This window comes from Cryptomeria japonica, chromosome 8 (assembly GCF_030272615.1).
Source record: "Cryptomeria japonica chromosome 8, Sugi_1.0, whole genome shotgun sequence".
Taxonomy (NCBI): domain Eukaryota; kingdom Viridiplantae; phylum Streptophyta; class Pinopsida; order Cupressales; family Cupressaceae; genus Cryptomeria; species Cryptomeria japonica.
In genome coordinates this window covers 592418205-592437000 of record NC_081412.1, presented here as the reverse complement: position 1 = coordinate 592437000, position 18796 = coordinate 592418205, and the positions used below count along the sequence as shown (strand labels likewise).

The 18796-nt window shown below is 36.7% G+C and overlaps 1 protein-coding gene across 1 annotated transcript; it reads right to left on the bottom strand.

Annotated features, from left to right (window-relative positions):
* Positions 1-7229: 7229 nt before the first annotated feature.
* LOC131037902 (large ribosomal subunit protein uL4) lies at positions 7230-18140 on the bottom strand. Its single transcript, XM_057970147.2, has 2 exons — positions 16901-18140; positions 7230-7638 (listed from the first exon to the last, which is right to left on the bottom strand). The coding sequence occupies exons 1-2, from the start codon at positions 17993-17995 to the stop codon at positions 7531-7533; spliced, it is 1203 nt and encodes a 400-aa protein (XP_057826130.2). The 5' UTR covers positions 17996-18140; the 3' UTR covers positions 7230-7530.
* Positions 18141-18796: the final 656 nt, after the last annotated feature.

Genomic DNA, 18796 nt, shown 5'->3' with positions numbered 1-18796 from the left:
TTCGGAGATGATCAAACAGCGCAAATTGTTGGGATTGGCTCAATTACTTTTGATGGAAAGCATAACACTGACAATGTCTACTGTGTGAAGGGTTTGCATCATAATCTTTTGAGTGTTGGATAGATGTCCGAAAATGGATATAATATTGTTTTTCAAGATAATGGATGTGAGATCCAGAAGGAGTCCAAAATAGTTATTGTAGTTGAAAGGACAAATGGAAATATGTATTAGCTAGGAGCTATAAGACATTGTTATTATCTCAACTTGATGACAACTCGCTATGGCACAAGACGTGTCATATCAGCTTTGATAATCTAGTACAGATCAGTTCAAGGAGTGTAGTGAGAGATTTACCGAGATTGACCAAACCAGATAATAACATCTGCAAGGAATGTCAAATGAGAAAGCAAACAAAGAGCACATTCAGAGGAAAAGAGTATTCGTCCACCGAATTATTGGATTTGGTACACACAAATCTATGTGGTTTGACTAGAACGGGGAGAGGTATTTCATGCTATTGATTGATGATTATTCTAGAATGACAGGTTACATTTTTAAGAGAGAAGTCTAAGGGATTAGAGAAATTCAAGATATTTAAGGCAAAATTTGAGAATGAAATTGATATAAAAATCAAGTGTTTAAGATCTAACAAAGGAGGAGAATTTATTTATGATGAGTTCAATGATTTTTGTGAGAAATATGGCATTAGAAGACAGTTATTTGCTCCCCAAACACCACAGCAGAATGGTGTAGTAGAAAGGATGAACTGAACTAGACAAGAGGCAACAAGAAGTATGATAAAGGAGTAGGATTAACGGAAGTCTATTGGAGAGAATCAGTTCACACAATAGCATATACTCTTAACAGAATTCTATACCGAAGGAAATATGGAAAGACATCTTATGAATTTTGGTATGGTAGAACTCCAATAGTGAAATATTTTGAAGTATTTGGAAGCAAGTGCTATATCTGGAGAGATGAGGATAATCTTGGAAAAAGGTATATTCTTAGACTATTGCAAATGTAAAAATTGACGAAAGTACTTCAAAAGACTCGGAGATATTGGCAAGATATGAATCTAATGAGTCTGGTGACAAGAAAAAGGAAGAGGAATCCAAAAATGAAGAAAAGGATGTTCAAGATGCTTCGGCATCTACATCCAAAACCCCAAGATATGTTCAAAAGAATCATTCAAAACATTAGATTATTGGAGATAAGAGTAAAGGTATTATCACAACAAGCAAAGCAACTCAAAAACAAGTTTTATTGTGTTTACTATCTAAAACTGAGCCAAAAACAGTAAAAGCTTGCAGTGATCAGAATTGGATGAAAGCAATGATAGAAGAGCTGGATCAGATTGAGAAAAATCAGACATGGGAATTAGTACAAAGCATATTTCAATCATGGGAATTAGTAAATATCAAATCTCAATCATGTGCGACAACATTCTAGACTCTGATACAACATTCTAGAACAAAGCATATATTTATTCGGTACCATTACTTGAAAAAAAAAGTGTTGGACAATGAAGTAAGACTTGAATATGTACCTACAAAGGAGTAGATTGCAGAGATCTTCATTAAGGCATTATGCAAGGATACTTTTGAGTATCTCTGACAAAAGTTGGGGGTATTACCCCTTCCCAGTTTGACTTAATGCGCATTTGATGTGCATTGATCGAGTGAGCAACTTGCATATTCTTATTTGAAGTGATGCTTGGTTGCTTCCTCTTAGGGGGAGCAAGAATGAGTTTCATATGGGGAGTTTCGCCCGCCTTTGTCATTGTTGTCAAAGGGGGAGAAAACTTGGTGTGTTGATATGTTTATCATCTTGATGGATGTTGTCATCAATGACAAAGAGGAAAATTGTTAGCATTATGATGTATGTTGTCATTGATGTCAAATCTTGTGAACCGGTTAGGTCTGAATGTGGTATTTTGAGCAGCAACAAAAGATAGGTATGCATGTAATGTTGTTAGGCGTTTGAAGATTTTCCAGATTTCTAGGTTCTTCGAGAGATGTGTTGTTGATGTTACTCAATGCTATTTTTGGGTTCGGTTTGATCTAAAAGTCAAGGTTTTGATCCAAATTTCATGGTGGTTATGTAGCGTGTGGATAATGATTTGGGTCCCGTATCGGTAACATATGAAACATGTTGATGTGTTCGATAAAGAACATTGTGACGTGGTCTACTTCTCATTCCTTCACCTCGCTGAAATGTTTAGTGGTGACCTAATCTAGATCTCTAATTTGGCTGACTTTAGAAGATTATGTTTTTCTAGAGACAGTATATGTGTGTGTATAATCTTGATGAGTTGGTGTGGCATTTTTGTGAATGACTAATTGTGCAGAAGATGTGTGAAATTAAAAAAATCCAATTGATGTGTTAAGTGTTGTGGATAGCACCGGAAGTAATTCTGGCAATGCAAACTGTATTTTAGTGGTAGATTTTCTTTTCTTTCTTTCTTCGGCAATGAGCCTTTTTGGATAGTGAAGCCCTTTGACATTGAGCCCTCCTGCAATGAGCATTTAGGTAGTGAACCCTCCGGTAGTGTGCATTACCTTAACTGATTTTTCTATATTTAAGAATTAGCATTCTCCATGGTTTTTCTTTCTTGAGTTTTCCACGTAAATTCTAGTGTTCATTATGTCTGACTTGTTTTGTGTTGCGTATGCTTTCATGTTTTATCTGTCTTGATTAACTCTGCTAGTTGTTCTGAATTTGTGAATAATTCCTAAATATGTCTCCAACTCCCTAATCCTAATTATATCTCTAAACCTAAGCCTATCCCTAATCTTAACCCTAACCTTTATCTTAACCATATCCATAAGCCTAAGCCTCACCTTAAAGAATTTAATGTCTAGAGTGATATATGTATATGCATATTATATGTCTTTGTGTGTGTGTGCGTACACCGGGAGATATCAATCTCAAGGTGACTATTAGAATTTTATGTGAAAAAATGATTAACCTCAAAGAATATCTCTAGATTTATTTTATATATATTGTTAATATATAGCAACGAGATGGTCATCCTTTTTACACTAGCCAAGTGGCGTCAATTTTGTTTGAGAAGCTGAGTTTTTTAATTAAGAATGACCATCTCAGCCTTAAGAACTCTTGTGAACTCAGGTAAAACTAACAAAGAAGCCATGGAAGTCTATTGATCGCCTAAATACCTATGAATTTGAAATTCTTTATAAGAAATGGAAGGTGAATGTGGTGTCGAATGCACTGTCATGCTTAGAGGAACCCCATGTATTTCATGGCTTTGCCATCACTCGACTTGACATTGCCATCACTCGCCCTGCTTAGATAAAAGGTCATTTGCATGGTTAGTCAATTCCCCCTACCACAAGAAACCTCAAACATGAAATCGAAGATTGAAAAAGGGAAGGACTTGTCCATCCAAATGGCATTATCTTTTTCTATATCCATATCTACTAAAGGAATGATTATCATTGTTTGGAAGGCACTTAAGCGTGGACACTTGTCCCCACCTTCAAGTGATGTCAATTTCCATAAATCTTATAGAAACTTCATCTCCAATTTTCTCTAGCGAAATATGAAAGCTGATAGCTCACAATTTGTTGATGAATATGACACTTGTCAATGGTATAAGGTTGAGAATCTTCTTTACCATGGCCTTTACCAGGCAAATTTCATTCCAAATCAAATCTGGGAAATTGAGTCTATGGACGTTATCTCGAGGCTTCCCAAATATGAAGCCATGGTTGAGACTTTTGTTGAGCAGAATGACTAACCAAATATGAACATTAATCCCATTACAAATATAGGAGGCAATGATCCTAACAGGGGTAAACTATATCACCAAAATATCATTAAGCTACGTGGGATCCCACAAAAGATCATATGTGATGAAGGCGTGATATCATTCCACTTGAGCATTACCTATCATCTTCAATCTAATGGAGAAACATAGGTGATTAACAAGCATCCAAAAGAGTACCTAAGAATGTGTGAAGAGTATAAGAAGAGCAAGCGAGTCGAATGGTTACATTTGGCTAAGTACCAATACAACACCGCCTATCACTCTACCCTCAAAACGACACCTTCCAAGGTTTTGCATGCATATGTGCCACCATCATCCTTGGACTAGGTAAACCCAAAGATGACACGTCCCAACACAAAGGATGCATTACAAGAGATGTAGATGATAAGCATGCAACTTTTGACCTCGGCAATTTGGCAATGAGCGTCAATAGGATGAGGAAGCGAGTAGATCAAGACTAGATACTAAAGACATCTGAAAATAGGGTTCTTTGTTTGTGCAGTTTCAACCATATAAGCAAACCAATTTGAAGCATATTGGGAAGCAGAAGCCTTAACCCAAATATAGAATAGACGTAGAAGAGAGTTGTTGGAAACACAGTGCCTTGTTTGGAGTTCCAAAAGCTGTAAAACTGGGTTGTGCAAATGTTGAAGGTGAATTGGAAGGGGCTATCTGCAAAGGATGTCACCCAAGAAATAGGGGATTTTCTAGCAAATCATTGAAAAATGTGCCAAAGAATTGTTTCGATATAGATTAAATCTTCTTGTAGGATATGTTGCCTTAACCTATTGTTTGGAGTTCCAAAAGCTGTTAAACTGTTGTGCAAATGTTGAAGGTGAATTGGAAGGGGCCATCTGCAAAGGATGTCACCCAAGAAATGGGGGATTTTCTAGCAAATCATTGAAAAATGTGCCAAAGAATTGCTTCATTATAGATCAAGTGTTCTTGTAGGATATGTTGCCTTACCTATAGTTTGTAATTAGGTGATCACAGATTCAACTATGTAGACATATCTTCTCTCTATGACCTTCATATGCTTTGCTCTTTGCTACGAATTATTTTTCTAATTGATATCTGGTTGAGGGCACGCAATGTAGACACTATCCTCGCCATCCATTCCTTTATTCCTATGCTTTTTGACTTCCAAGTTATCGCCTGTGTTTTTGACCTTTTTCCCAAAATGAATCAGCATTTCAAGGTGCCTTCAAAACCCGAAGTCATGGACTTAAAATTCACATACAACTTGAGGCTAAAGTCACTTCAATTGAAAATAGGCAGCGACTGGTGAGCTAGTGTTCCAAACCATCGGAATCATCTCACTTACAGTTACTTTCCTTTCCTGTATACGTACTGCCTATGCAGAATGTGAAGACCACAAGGGTATTTCAAGGCTGATAATGTATCTTCCAGGCAGCATGAGACAGCATGGAAGATGAAAGAGCTCGCCAATTTACATACCAAAAATAAATTGTAATGGTAATAGGCAGCAACTGGTGAGCTAGTGTTCCAAACCATCAGAATCATCTCACTTACAGTATACGTTCCTTCCTGTATATGTAATGCCTACGCAGAATGTAGAAGGCCACAAGGGTATTTCGAGGCTGATAATGCTTTTTCCAGGCATGAGACAGCATGGAAGACAAAAGAACATGGCAATTTACATACCAAAAATAAAATTACAAGAAAATAAAGATGCCAAATTTGTAGTATAATTCAAGATAAAAATAATGGCAAAGACGAAACCATGTGATAAAAGGGAAAAAATGTAAACCCTCAACATGAACAGATCCATTACACTATACTAGAATGTAGTCATAAAGTAACAGGACGGATCAACCCTAGGTTTTAATTAACATCAATTTCAAAAACAGTCAGGATTTCAAACTCCGTGAGGCCAATATTCCATAGAGGCAGTACAGAATACAAGCTCAGAAGTCGTGATTTTGAATCCAGTAGTCATCCCCAATGTAATTCAACAAAGATTTCCATAATATTTTAAAAATTTCACAACCCAATCAAAAACAACAACAGTATTTTGCAATCCATTAGATCAATTATCATGCCTTAAACAAGGCAAAAAAGTATAAAAAATAGTAATGCTTTAGAGAAAGATGACATATTAAGCAGAAATATAGAAGAAAACTTGATTTGATCTCTTTTTTAACCGAATGCAAATTCTTAAGAACCTGGCTAAGTAACCCAAAAAAATTTGATAAGGGTTTTTATCTTCTGAGCACCAACACTGTCAAATTATCAGCTACAAGACTAAATTGTATAATTATATTAAACTTATTGACTGATTTCAAGGGTTTTTGTTAACAGAATCCATAGGTTTTTAATATCTGTGCAATTCGAAGTTAACGAAATACATAATAGGTTAAACAAATCACCAGGAGAGCAAAAAGAGTTTCAAGGATTTAAAATGCTTTTTTAATTGAAAATAGTATATATATATATATATAATGGAACCATGGAAAGTGCCTTCCCCTCGAGATTCTGAACATTTTGTGACATACTGTCAATATGATGCCAATGAGAAAAAACGGCAGAGTTTGCAGGAAGTTACAAAACCCCAATGCAGCAGAAATTTTCCAAATGGATATCCCACCGAAATCAGACAGCAATCTTTCACAGTACTGTTTGTTGCAAGACAGAAATAATCAAGATTATTTAAACTCACAAGCCATATACTGAAAATAAAATGATACCAATACCAAGTAAATAGAGAAAATCATTTTCCAGTTCTCTATACAAAGTTACTTTGAAAACATAATTTGCCATCAGACAATCTCTGAGAGTATTAAATGCATCACAAATGAGTCATGAACTTGTAAGACTTGAAAATTAACATATAGGGGAGAGGAGCCTGTACATGTTCACCCTAACTTCACGCTTCTCAAAATCATGTGGACATTTCAAAAAAAATTCAATTTTTCACAGCAGCTTACTTGTCAAGTCCCCCTACTCATAAACAAAATTTCAAGTCCTTACGGTCAACTATGATGCCACATCAGCATTCATTTTTGTGAAGGTGTCCAAAATGGTCCCAGATTGTAATAAGACCCATAGGTGTAATAAGACTCATAGTTGTGCACTAAGTCATGTTTACTTGTGCACTGATGTGGCATCACATCATTAGCTATTTTTTGAATTTTAGAGGTACTTTTTGGGGATAAGCATTGACATGACATTTTTAGGGCACCACTATTGGTCTAAAAGTATCTATGTACTATATCATGTATTGGTACCCCTATCACCTACTGGTCCTTCTCCCCTACATTAAAATTTTAAATCAACCAAGCTTGTTAAAGGAGCATATGATAGATACCTTTGACCATTTTAATATTCGGAAGAACCACTCACCAGGCACAACCTAGCAGGAAATGCAAAATCCAGGTGTAAGCTGGGAGTATCTTGAAATACCAAAACAAAGCCATTATCAAATTAGCCTTCATCATGAAGAGCCTCTATTTATTGATCCTCTTGCATGCCCCTATGGGCCCTAACTATCCAAACTGAGACTGCAAAATTTATGCCAAAAACTAATTTTTGTGATGCCAATGATGCCAAAGCACATAAACACAAACATTAAATAGTTCTACCAAAAATAGATCTGTTCTGTAAATCCAGCTACAAATGGAACGCCTCAACTATAGTAAACCCACTAACTGTGCTCCCTAGATTTCAACCTTAATTATACTGACCGAATAACCAGCAGAGCATGGACTAATAAAGCTCTATTGAGTTACACCAAGCCACTTGGAGAAATTATCAAACTCTGTATAGTCACTATCTGAAACCATAGTTTGGTACCAAGCTTTGCCTGCTGCCTTGACTGCCTTATCCTGGAAGTTAGACAGAGAAATGCCAGAGATCAGTAAAACAAAACAAAACATAATAGCAAAGCAAGCTGATTTTCTGAAATCTTCGTGTTCACGAGAAAAAATACTTTTCATACTTTATCTATCAAATATTTAATCATGAATTATAAACTTCAAAATAATCCTAATTTATTACAATTTTTTCTACTATCAAACTCATCTCACAGACATCTAATTTTTAAAAATAAAACTACAACAGCCAATGATAAACAAACTATTATAAGATGAACACTAAAATGATAGAACCAATTGTCAAGACAAAACAACATAAAACAACAAAACCAAACATAAAATAATTTTACCAGTCTCCAAATCTTCAAGTAGAAATCATAATAGCATCCATAAAAGAAACAATATAATATCAAAACCAAAAATAAATCAATAATTTCTCAAAAAAAAGGAAATAATAATAGGCTACTGTTACCTACCACTTCAGGATCCATAAAACTACATCAGAAAAGAGAGCTCATGCCAGGTTCGATTTGGGGAATCTAGATTTATTTAGCCTAAAAGCAATTTCAGTATCTTAAAGCAATGCAACACTTTTCATTGCCACGGTAAGGCTGATAGATTTTTTTTAATATTAACTACCATGGCATCCAAATGTGATCTTGATGGAAGCAGGCAAAGAGATTCATTCAGTAATATAATGAAAAAAAAACAACTTTTTCATTTTATTCATAGGTTCTGCAGAGGATATGCTCGATTCAAGGAAGGCCCAACGAAGATGATGACCAAAAACATGGCCACTTCATTTGAAAATTATATCAAAGAACATTTACCTTAAATGACTCTAAATTTGGAATAAACAGGCCATGATTATTCCCAATGTGTGACTGACTAGCTATAAACACTCTTCCGCAGATCGTAGGTAATGGTAGCCCACAAACAATACAAATGGTAATAAGTCTGTATAATATATTTCTTACAAGCATTTTAAGTTTACTTCAAAGAGAGCAGCATAATTTTTACTACCATTTCACTGCAAACCAGCCGTATAGATAAGCAGGTATACAGTCAATGGCAGAATTCAGTAAAAAGAGAGTGATTTCTTATTTTGTTACATCTCAAGGTATTTTCCATTTTTCTGTAGTACCTTCTTGTGCTTTTTGTCTTATTAATGAGACGGAGGTGCCACAGATAAGGGAAGAGCTTATTAACTCCCACTTCTGTGTTTATTGTAATGTCCCTTTTCATAAATGCCCTAGTTGTGCCATAAATTGAATTCCCAAGGGAAGTGGGGAATGGAATAGGGTTAGGGATATCATGTACCAACTTAGATTGCCCAATAGCAGGGGTAATGATATTACTGTATGCTGAATCATCTATCAATGTCTGATTTTATTTGTCTTCATTCGATTAACATCTCTGATCTGCTTTTCTTTTTTTCTCCCCCTTTCTCAATCAATCTTCCCCCTTTATATACTTTCCATGGCTGGGGTGATGCCTCTTCATTTGGAGGGGTATATCCTTTCACTAAATCGTCCCAATTAAGATAATTATTCATTTAATTAATTCATGGCTTTGTTCTTAGGTCGACCCTCAATTGAGTTGGCCATCATATATATTTTTTATTGCATAAATTTGGTTGTTAAGGCTGCAATCTGCCTTAGGTCAGCCATATTATAGGGCAACATTCTTATCAGGGAGTATATATTGTATTTATATTTGTTTTATTCAATCCATATTCATTTATTCGCCCATACTTGGTGACATAAAGCAGTGACAAGGTTTTTGATGATGCATATAGGGTTCATGAATGTTGTGATTAGGGTTTTACACCCAAGGGTGATTAGGGTTTTACACCCTAGGCATGACAGCTCGCCCTTCTCGAAATTGCTTGTATTCAAGCAATTAAGTCTAATTTCGTAATCCACCTTTAGCTACGCTACTCTAATATCATCAAAAGTTGAATTAAAACATGTCTTCAACTTTATTTTGAATGTGAGTTATAACCAATAGTTGAAAAATAGCAGGGTTTTATTTAAGACGAGTTTTCTCTCAATAATTGTAATTGGAAGAACTATTTTGGTTGGCCCTATGGATATCTCTTCAAGACAAAGCAAATGTGGGCTTCCCATATATTGAGAAGAGGATTAAAAGCATGACGCACATCTATGACCTTAATTGCAATGTTCTTTCCTAAACAAATTCATCTCTTTTGGTTTACTCTCGTAATTCTCACATTCTAGACCAACCAAAAATAGAAATACCATGATGATAGGAACACATTTACAGTAATCACAGCTATTCATGGAGTAGACATGCCAACCGCGGAGCATACACATGACTATGTGAAGACATCATGCAAATACAAGTATTGTTGTTGAGTTTCAGTCAGATTTGAAAAGAAGGTAATTTTAAATTTTATTTGAACTTAATCTCAGTCTGATTTTAATTTGAACTATGAAAGTTACAAATTTAATCTGCAGAATATATGTTGAGTTCACTGTGAGTGAATATCATGAATTGCTGAGTGCCACAGGTTGTAGGTAATCCAACATATATGTAATCCGATCTGCAGTATACATGTGTAATTCAATCTTACTAATCACCGATTGCTGTAGGTTATTGACTTCCTTCCAGTTGAAGATAATTACGAACTGTTAACTATTTCTATATGCCACGAACTATGTGATCACTGACTGCTGTATATTAATTTCTTATTTTTATCACTGTTGTCATCCCTCCAAGGAAAACACAGACTACTAATATACAACCATCAAGAGTTCTACATAAAGTCGTCACTCTATACTATCACACCCGATGGCTCTCCATCATTGGTTACAAACCAATTCACACATATGATTGATTTTATAAACAAACCGATTTACAAAAACAATTGGTTATGTAGAACTGATAATAAAACAAATCGATTATATGTTATAACCTGATAATAAACCAAACCAATTCGAATACCATTGGTTATGTGCAAACAATAACAAACACAGCATAACCGATATTAACCAGCCCGATAACAATAGAATCGGTTATGTAAATTCGATAGTAATCATTAACTAATTGCATATTTATTAAACGTCACATATGAACATTTAATAGTGTTTTCATTAATAGCCGGCATACGTAATTGTCTAAGGCCGATAGGCCAATTAGACAATTACATTGTCTATGTTGGCCCTAATGGAGTTCGACCGTAGCTATTCTATCATTAACACTCCCTCTTAGCTAGAGAGGAATCCTTCTTAATTTCTATGAGTCACATCACCTCATCATGATGATTGACCACAATGGCTACATCCATATGTGGAAAGGAAAGATATCACCTCATTGTGATATCAACCATCATGGCTCCTTCATAGATATCACTTCACGTGATATCAATCATTATGGCTTATCCATAGATATCACCTCACGTGATGTCAACCATTATGGCATATCCATAGACATCACCTCACATGACATCCACCATTATGGTTTATACTTAGATATCACCTAACGTGATATCAATCGCTATGGCATATCCATAGATATCACCTCACGTGACATCCACCATTATGGTTTATACATTGATATTACCTCACTTGATATCAACCATTATTGTGAGATAGTCACCTCAAAATAATGGTGTGATGTACAAGTGTTCATCATTGTGAGATCGTCACCTCTCAATGATATTCTCCATGGCTCATCCAAAGGGTAAAAACACACAAGTAAAATAAAATCATCACGGACTCTCTCACGTGATGTTTGTCATGGCATCACACACATGACATCCACCATGAACCATATCAGAGGGTGTAGATAAGGGCTTTCACCTTATGTCTCTCTCAAAGAGAAATGCAATAACAAGAGTTTACACTTTAAACATCTTATAAAGAGAAGAATACATTACTACAAAAAATATAAACAAACCAATGATGTTGAGACTCAATCTCAATTAGGGCTTCATTTTGAGAGGCTTGGTGAGAATGTCTATTGTCTACTCATTAGTACTAATGTATCTTAACTGAATAACATACCTTTCCACCATGTCTCTAACATAGTGATACTCGACCTCCACATGCTTTGACCTTTCATGAAATACAAGGTTGGAGTCTGCATCACTCTTGGAGTCTTTTAAGCTCACCAAGTATTCATCTGTTCAAAAATATCATGAATTAGGAGTCAGCATAAAGGCCTTCCAGCCTACATACATGGGTCTCCATCCCATTAATCATAGTCCTTTGACTGATCACTAGAGAAACCATCTTGACATGGTCCACTCCCTCTGAACCAATATGACCAAGAACTAATCGAGGCACATCCTCTTAGCTGCTCCCTCTGTCACGGAAGCATCCCTTGCTCACATGGTCTCAATCATGGAAGATATCTTGCTTTAGGAGACTCTCATCATCTGGTATGATCCTCATACAACTGGAAGTGCTAGATCAAAAACCATCATGGATCTACTATCATAAGATCGAGCCCTAGGTAGGAATATGACCATCCTAAGATTTAGAACAAATATTCCTTGCAGCATGCTCCCTCTCACTGGAAGAGCCTCCTTGTCTCAACTTTCTTTGTAACCCTTGATGCTATCATCACCAGCATCCATAATGGAAGCTTGAGGCATAGTCCTAGTTGGACATTTCATTGCGTAGTGACCATATTTGTCACATCTAAAGCATTGGATTTCTGAAATATCCTTCCTTCTTTTGAATGTAGGAGCATCATTGGATTCCTTATCTTTCTTCCTTATCTTTCTTCCTTTTGAAATGTCCTTTCTTACCTTTCTTCTTTGAGTGCGAGGCAAGAGCATGAATGTCTTCATTTGTGGAGCTTTGGCCAATGCCTCTTGTAGCAAATCTCGCCTCTTCTTGAATGCAGTTTGTTTTCAATCGATCAAACTTAAGGAGTTTTGATCTTGCGCTTATCCCTTGAATAAATGACTCCCATGATGAAGGAAGACCATTTCGAGCCAACATGGTTAATTCTTTGCTATCTATAGTGTGTCCAATGTGTCCAATGGTAGAGAGTTGATCTCTCACTTTGGTAATCCTCATGAAGAAAGACATGATGGATTCTCCTTTCGTCATCTTGATGTGGTGAAGTTATTGTTTCAATGCGAGAGCTCGACTTGTGTTGTTGATCTCATACATCTCCTCTAATGTTTTGAACATGTCACATGCCTTTGTCATCTTGGAGATGATTGGCAAAATGTGATCTTTCACGAAGTCAACCAGTATTTTCATTGTTTAGTGGTTCTCTCTTCCATTGAAGCTTCTCATCTTCAATTGGTTCATGTATGGCTTTCTTCACAAATTCGTCTAAATTGTTTTCACCCAAGGCAAGCATAATTCTAAACTTCCAAGATACAAGTTTGATGCTCCCTCAAGTTTGTCTTCAACTCTAATTCTCCTATCAAACTTGAAGACAATGGTGGAAGATAACCTTGCTTCTATAAATCTGATCTGATCTTTCCTTAAGCCTACTCTGATACCATGTTGAGTTTCGATCAGATTTGAATATAAGGTAATTTTAAATTTTATTTTAACTTAATCTCAGACTGGTATTAATTTGAACTATGAAAGTTGCAAATTTAATTCGCAAATATATAGTGAAATCACTATGAGTGAATATCATGAATTGTTGATAGCCACAGGTTGTAGGTAATCAAACATATATGTAATTCAATCTACAAATATGTGTGTAACTCAATCTTACTAATCACCGATTGTTGTAGGTTATTGACATCCTTCCAGTTGAAGATAATTACGAAACTATTAACTATTTCTATATGCCACAAACTATGTGATCACCGACTGCTATATAATGATTTCTTATTTTTGTCACTGTTGTCATCCCTCCAAAGAAAACACAAACTACTAATATACAACCATTGAGAGTTCTACATAAAGTCATGACTATACTATCACACCCAATGGCTCTCCATCATCGATTACAAACCAATTCACACATATGATTGATTTTATAAACAAACCAATTTACAAAAACAATCGGTTATGTAGAACCGATTATATGTTATAAATCGATAATAAACTGAAGCGATTCAAATACCATTGGTTATGCGCAACCAATAACAAACACAGAATAACCGATATTAACCAACCCGATAACAATAGAATCGGTTATATAAAATTGATACTAATCATTGACTAATTGCATATTTATTAGACATCACATCTAAACATTTAATAGCATTTTCATAAATAGTCGGCATCCGTAATTGTCTAAAGCCGATAGGCCAATTAGACAATTACGTTGTCCCTGTCAGCCCTAATGGAGTCCGACTGTAGCTATGTGATCATCAACAATTGTTAGATCCCTTCTCATAGACTAGAATGCATTCATTGATTCATCTTTACCCTACATTGTCTAGTGGAAGAGGTTGTCCCTTTACTTGACAAGGAAACTTTGGGGTCTTGCTTAAAGATTTCAAGTCAACATATTACAATTTTTATTGTGGAGATATTGTTTCTAGATCTTAAGGATATGAGAGCATTGCGATTAATTGTTCCTCAACAAAGCTCCATTTGTTTGTTGTCCCTCCTTTTGATGTGATGCTCTTAAGATCTGTTTCGTCATACCTTGTTTTCTTCTTTGGGTTTTCCTCTCCTTCATTAGATATTATTTCAATATTATGGGCTTGGCTTCTTTTCCCACATGTCTTGGTTTCCACTTTTATTTGCACTTGTAGCACAAGGGTTTACTTTAAGTCTCTTCCGATCACAAATATGCCCCAATTTCCATAATTCTTTGCATTTAAAGCACAACTTTTCTCTTGGTTTTCCTCTTGTTTACAAGTGTGCTGCTCACTATCCCTTTTCCTCTTGCAAGCAAAACACGACCCTTTCTTCCGAAGTTTTCGATCAACATAAGGGAGGAATACTATCTTATGCTTGTCCTTCCCATAGAAGTACTTATCTTTTGATTGTTTTGGTAGAATCTAGTCAAGTGGCTTTTAAGATTGCTTCTTGGAGCATGATGGGGTCAAAGGCACTTACTAGACCACAAAGTGTATCCAATAACACTTCTATGAATAGATAAGTCTTTCCTCAAATATTTTGGGAACCATAACTAAAAATCTTCGAAATCTTGTAATGTATTCCTCAAGGGTTCCTTTTTGCCTTATCCTGGCAAGTTCTTTGAAGTGTCTTTCGAGATGTTTTGGTCAAATATTTCAATAATTTTTTTCTTGAAGGCATCATAGGCCTTTACGCTTTAATGGCCTTGTGTTTATTAGGCTATGGTGCCACCAATCATGTGCCACCCCTTCCAGATGTAATATGGCAAATTTAATTGCATTTTCCTAGGGCTAAGGGCCAAGTAGGTTTCTAGCTTTTGGATCCATCTTTGCCAACCCATCAAAATTAGGGATGGACAACTTCCCTACCTTGTGTTGTAAATCTTGATTAGATTGAATCTTTTCCTTTCTATGATTCCTCCTTTCCTCAGCCTCACAATATTCAAGAAATAAAATAGTCCTCTTAATTTCAAGGTTAAGTCTTGTGCATGCTTCAGCAAGCTCATTTACATTGGGTGCTTTGCTTTCCAAATTTCCTCTTGATGGCTCCTCCCTAACTAAGAAGGGAGGCCCAATTGATCTTAGGCTTGATCTTAGGGTGGTCCTATTGTCACTTTCTATTTGGCTACGAGTGTCATCTCTCCTATTTCTTGAGTTAGGTCTAAAAGTACTTATGGTGCAATCTACGTTTTGTAGCTATTTATTTCATAGAGGCCCTAAATTCTTGTTCCATACATTCACCTTGTGTTGTCTTTGCTTTGTGCAATTTAATTCTTTTCCCTCTCTAGTGCCCTTAAAGCCCTTTGACCAAGTTGCATTAACAATTGCTCATCCCTCACGCTAGCGGAAACATGCTCTGATATCACTTGTAAAGTCCCTTTTCATAAGTGTCATAGTTTTGCCCTAAAATTTAATTCCCAAGTATGGAATGGAATAGGGTCATTGAAATCACATACCAACTTAGATTGCCCAATCGCAGGAATAATTATGTTACTGTACGCTGAATTGGCTGTCAATGTTTGATTTTATTTGCCTTCCTTTGATTAAATTATCTAATCTACTTTACTTTTTTTCTCCCACCTTTCTCAACCGATCTTTCCCTTTATATACCTTCCACGGCTGGGGTGATGCCTCTCCATTTGGAGGGGTATATCCTTTCACTAAGTTGTCCCAATTAAGATAATTATGTTAAATTTGAACCAGAATAAATAGATAGAAGAAAACTAAGCTTATGAACAACACAAACACAAGAACTTATCCTGGGAAAACCCTCCACCCTTAGGGTGAAAAACCCAGTACACTTAAAAATGAACTTTATCATATCTTTGATTACGAATACAACTTTTGATACTTTCAGATTACTATCAATCTCAATAAGATAAGATTGATTTCCTACAAATCAATCATGACAATGAAATCAAAAGATACATCTCGTATACATTCTATAAACCTTCATAAGTCTGAAAATTCTGAACACAAAAAATATATAATATTAATGAACTGACAGACTTCATACATGCTATTCTCCACTTGCTACAAGCCAGCAAAATATCTATCAATCTGCCAAAGAAGAAGAAGACCACGAAAATAGAAGAGCGAGATAAATAAAGAATCGCAAGGCAAGTGAAGAGGCTCCACGATGGAAGGGGAAGAGTCACCGACAGACACATAAACATCACACCGACAGCAGTCAAAGCAATGCAAGATAGAAAACAGTAACTGAAGCCACGAATTAAATAAGAGATGTTGGAGAGGAGAATAGATATCATTTTATATCTCTAGCACAGCTACAACTTCAACAAATTATTAATTGAGTCGACCATCATATATACATTTTATTGCATAAATTTGTTTGTTAAGGCTGATATCTGCCTTAGGTGGGCCCTATTATGAGGCAACATTCTTATCAGGGTGCATATATATTGTATTTCTATATATTTTATGCATTACATGTTCATTTACACACCCATACTTGGTGACATAAAGCAGCTATTAGGGTTTTGATGCTGCCTCTAGGGCTTACGAATGTTGTGATTACGATTTCTGGCCCGAGGCATGACATTATTTAGATCTTGGGGATTTACCCACAAAAAATACAGGAAATTAGTTTTCACTTTTCATTATACAAGCTACGAAGAAGATGTGGGAGGTAAAATCAATCACAAACAGCTAGTAATGTTTGATTTTCTAAACTTTAAAAAAAAAAATAACTGTTTAGTTCAACGACTGTCTAAATTATACCTGGGGCTCCTTTCTCTTCTTGTCCAGCTTCTCCGCCTTAGCCTTGACACGTTCTGCCTCAGCTAAAAGAGCCATCCTCCTAGCAGTCTTTGCATAAGGATTAAGCTTCAACAGCGCCCCCAAATTCTTCAGAGGGTTCTTCTTGAGCGGCTTGCGTTTAACTTCCCTCTCAATCGGTCTCACAACACTCTGCACCTCGTCAGAATTCACAATTCTAGCAAGATCAGAGTTGACCATCTTAGACCTGGGCAGCAAGTACCCCTTCTTCTGCTCAGACTCCTTCTCAAAAGTCCCAAACACCTTATCCAGCCTTTCGAAGGCAGATCGGGTCCAAATTATAAATCGACCGAGATGTCCTCCTGGGGCAAGCTTAAGCAGGTTAAGCCGATCCACATGTGCAACGTCGACTCCGGGAATGTTTCGAAACGCCCGGACCAGCTTAGCTCCCTCAGTGCCATAAACAATAAGGGGGCCTTTACGGGAAACATATCGCCGATTGCGCATCTTTCCCTTGCCTGCCCGTATCGTGTGAGAGCTCTTCGCTCTCTCCACGTCCGGAAGAGCCCCCAGAGTCTTCAAAACCTTGAGGGCTCCAGCCGTCTTCTCAACAGACTCCACAGCATCACCGAGCACAAGGGGCAGCTCGGGCACCTTCTCCACCCGATGTCCTCGCGCCATCACAAGCGCAGGCACGGCCGAGGCTGCGAGGGCTGAAACCACCGCGAAACGCTTCTGGTTCAAATTGATTTTACGGTGCCACTTGCGCCATATCTTCGTCGGGGCGAACATTCGCCCGCCACGGCACATATTGCCAAAGGCGGCCTGGCCTGATCTGTGCGTACCTCCACCCGCCACTCTCGGAATTCTTGAAACTGCTCTTCCTGTCCCCCATGATGCCGCCGATGTTTGATGGCCAGCCTTGGTACTTACCGCGTATGGCTGACGCTTGTTCTTGCTCATGTTGCTGTGCACAAAACGGACAATGTCCGGGCGTATGCTGGCCTTCATGACATCTGGTAGAGGAAAGCCACCGCCCTCACTGGTGCCATTGGGGTTCTGCATTGTCACCAGTGGCCTCGTCGCCGCTGCCGCCATTTTTTTTCCTCCTGTGCGCTGCTGAATCGAAAAATGGGGCTTATATTTCGAGAGAAATAAAATAGAACAGAAGTGTAGGATTCTAGGGTTTGAAAGAAAAACGGGTTAGGGTTTGGAGACAAGTTTTATGAGTCATGACCCATTATCCCACCTATGGCATGACAATGTGTTTGGATGTTTGTTAAATTTAAAATTTTGCTCTCTTTTAAAATTAATTTTAACATAAGTTGTCTAGCCTATTTATTTATGTGAGATTTTGTCAAGATCAAGAGCTCAATGAAAAGTATAATAAAAAGACAAAATATAAGACAAAAATAAACTATATTCTCATCAATAGATGAATGATCAATTGTTTAATAGTATTATATAGGCAAGGTTATATGGATATGTGAGCACACAAACATGAGATGTGGCTCAATAAGAAACAAGGGTAGGTAGGAAATAGGTGTGGTAGATAGGAGAAACAATATAATATTCCACATGAGGTGGATACGCATCAAATGTGAAATGTAACAACAAGACTACAAAAGGTGAAAATTCTCTTACACACACTATCTCAATGTGACACAAACACCCAAGCATCTCATATCCAAACTACTATGAAATGCATTATCCTAAGTAAACTTAAGTAAAGTATAATAATATCCAACATGAATAATTAATTACACCAACAATTTATGTTACAGGTCAATCAATTATTTTTTGATGAATATGTCTTCTCTATTAGATAATAATATTAAAGTACATATTCACAAAAAAAGGTCGGGGGATACAAGATCACCCTACAAGAGTCACATGGCA

Bases quoted from the DNA above. Each gene is read 5' to 3' on its own strand.
- LOC131037902 (XM_057970147.2), bottom strand. From the start codon at position 17,995: ATGGCGGCAGCGGCGACGAGGCCACTGGTGACAATGCAGAACCCCAAT. The intron at 7,639-16,900 runs GTATAATTTAGA...TCTAACTTCCAG, and splicing joins AGAAGAGAAAGGAGCCCCAG to GATAAGGCAGTCAAGGCAGC.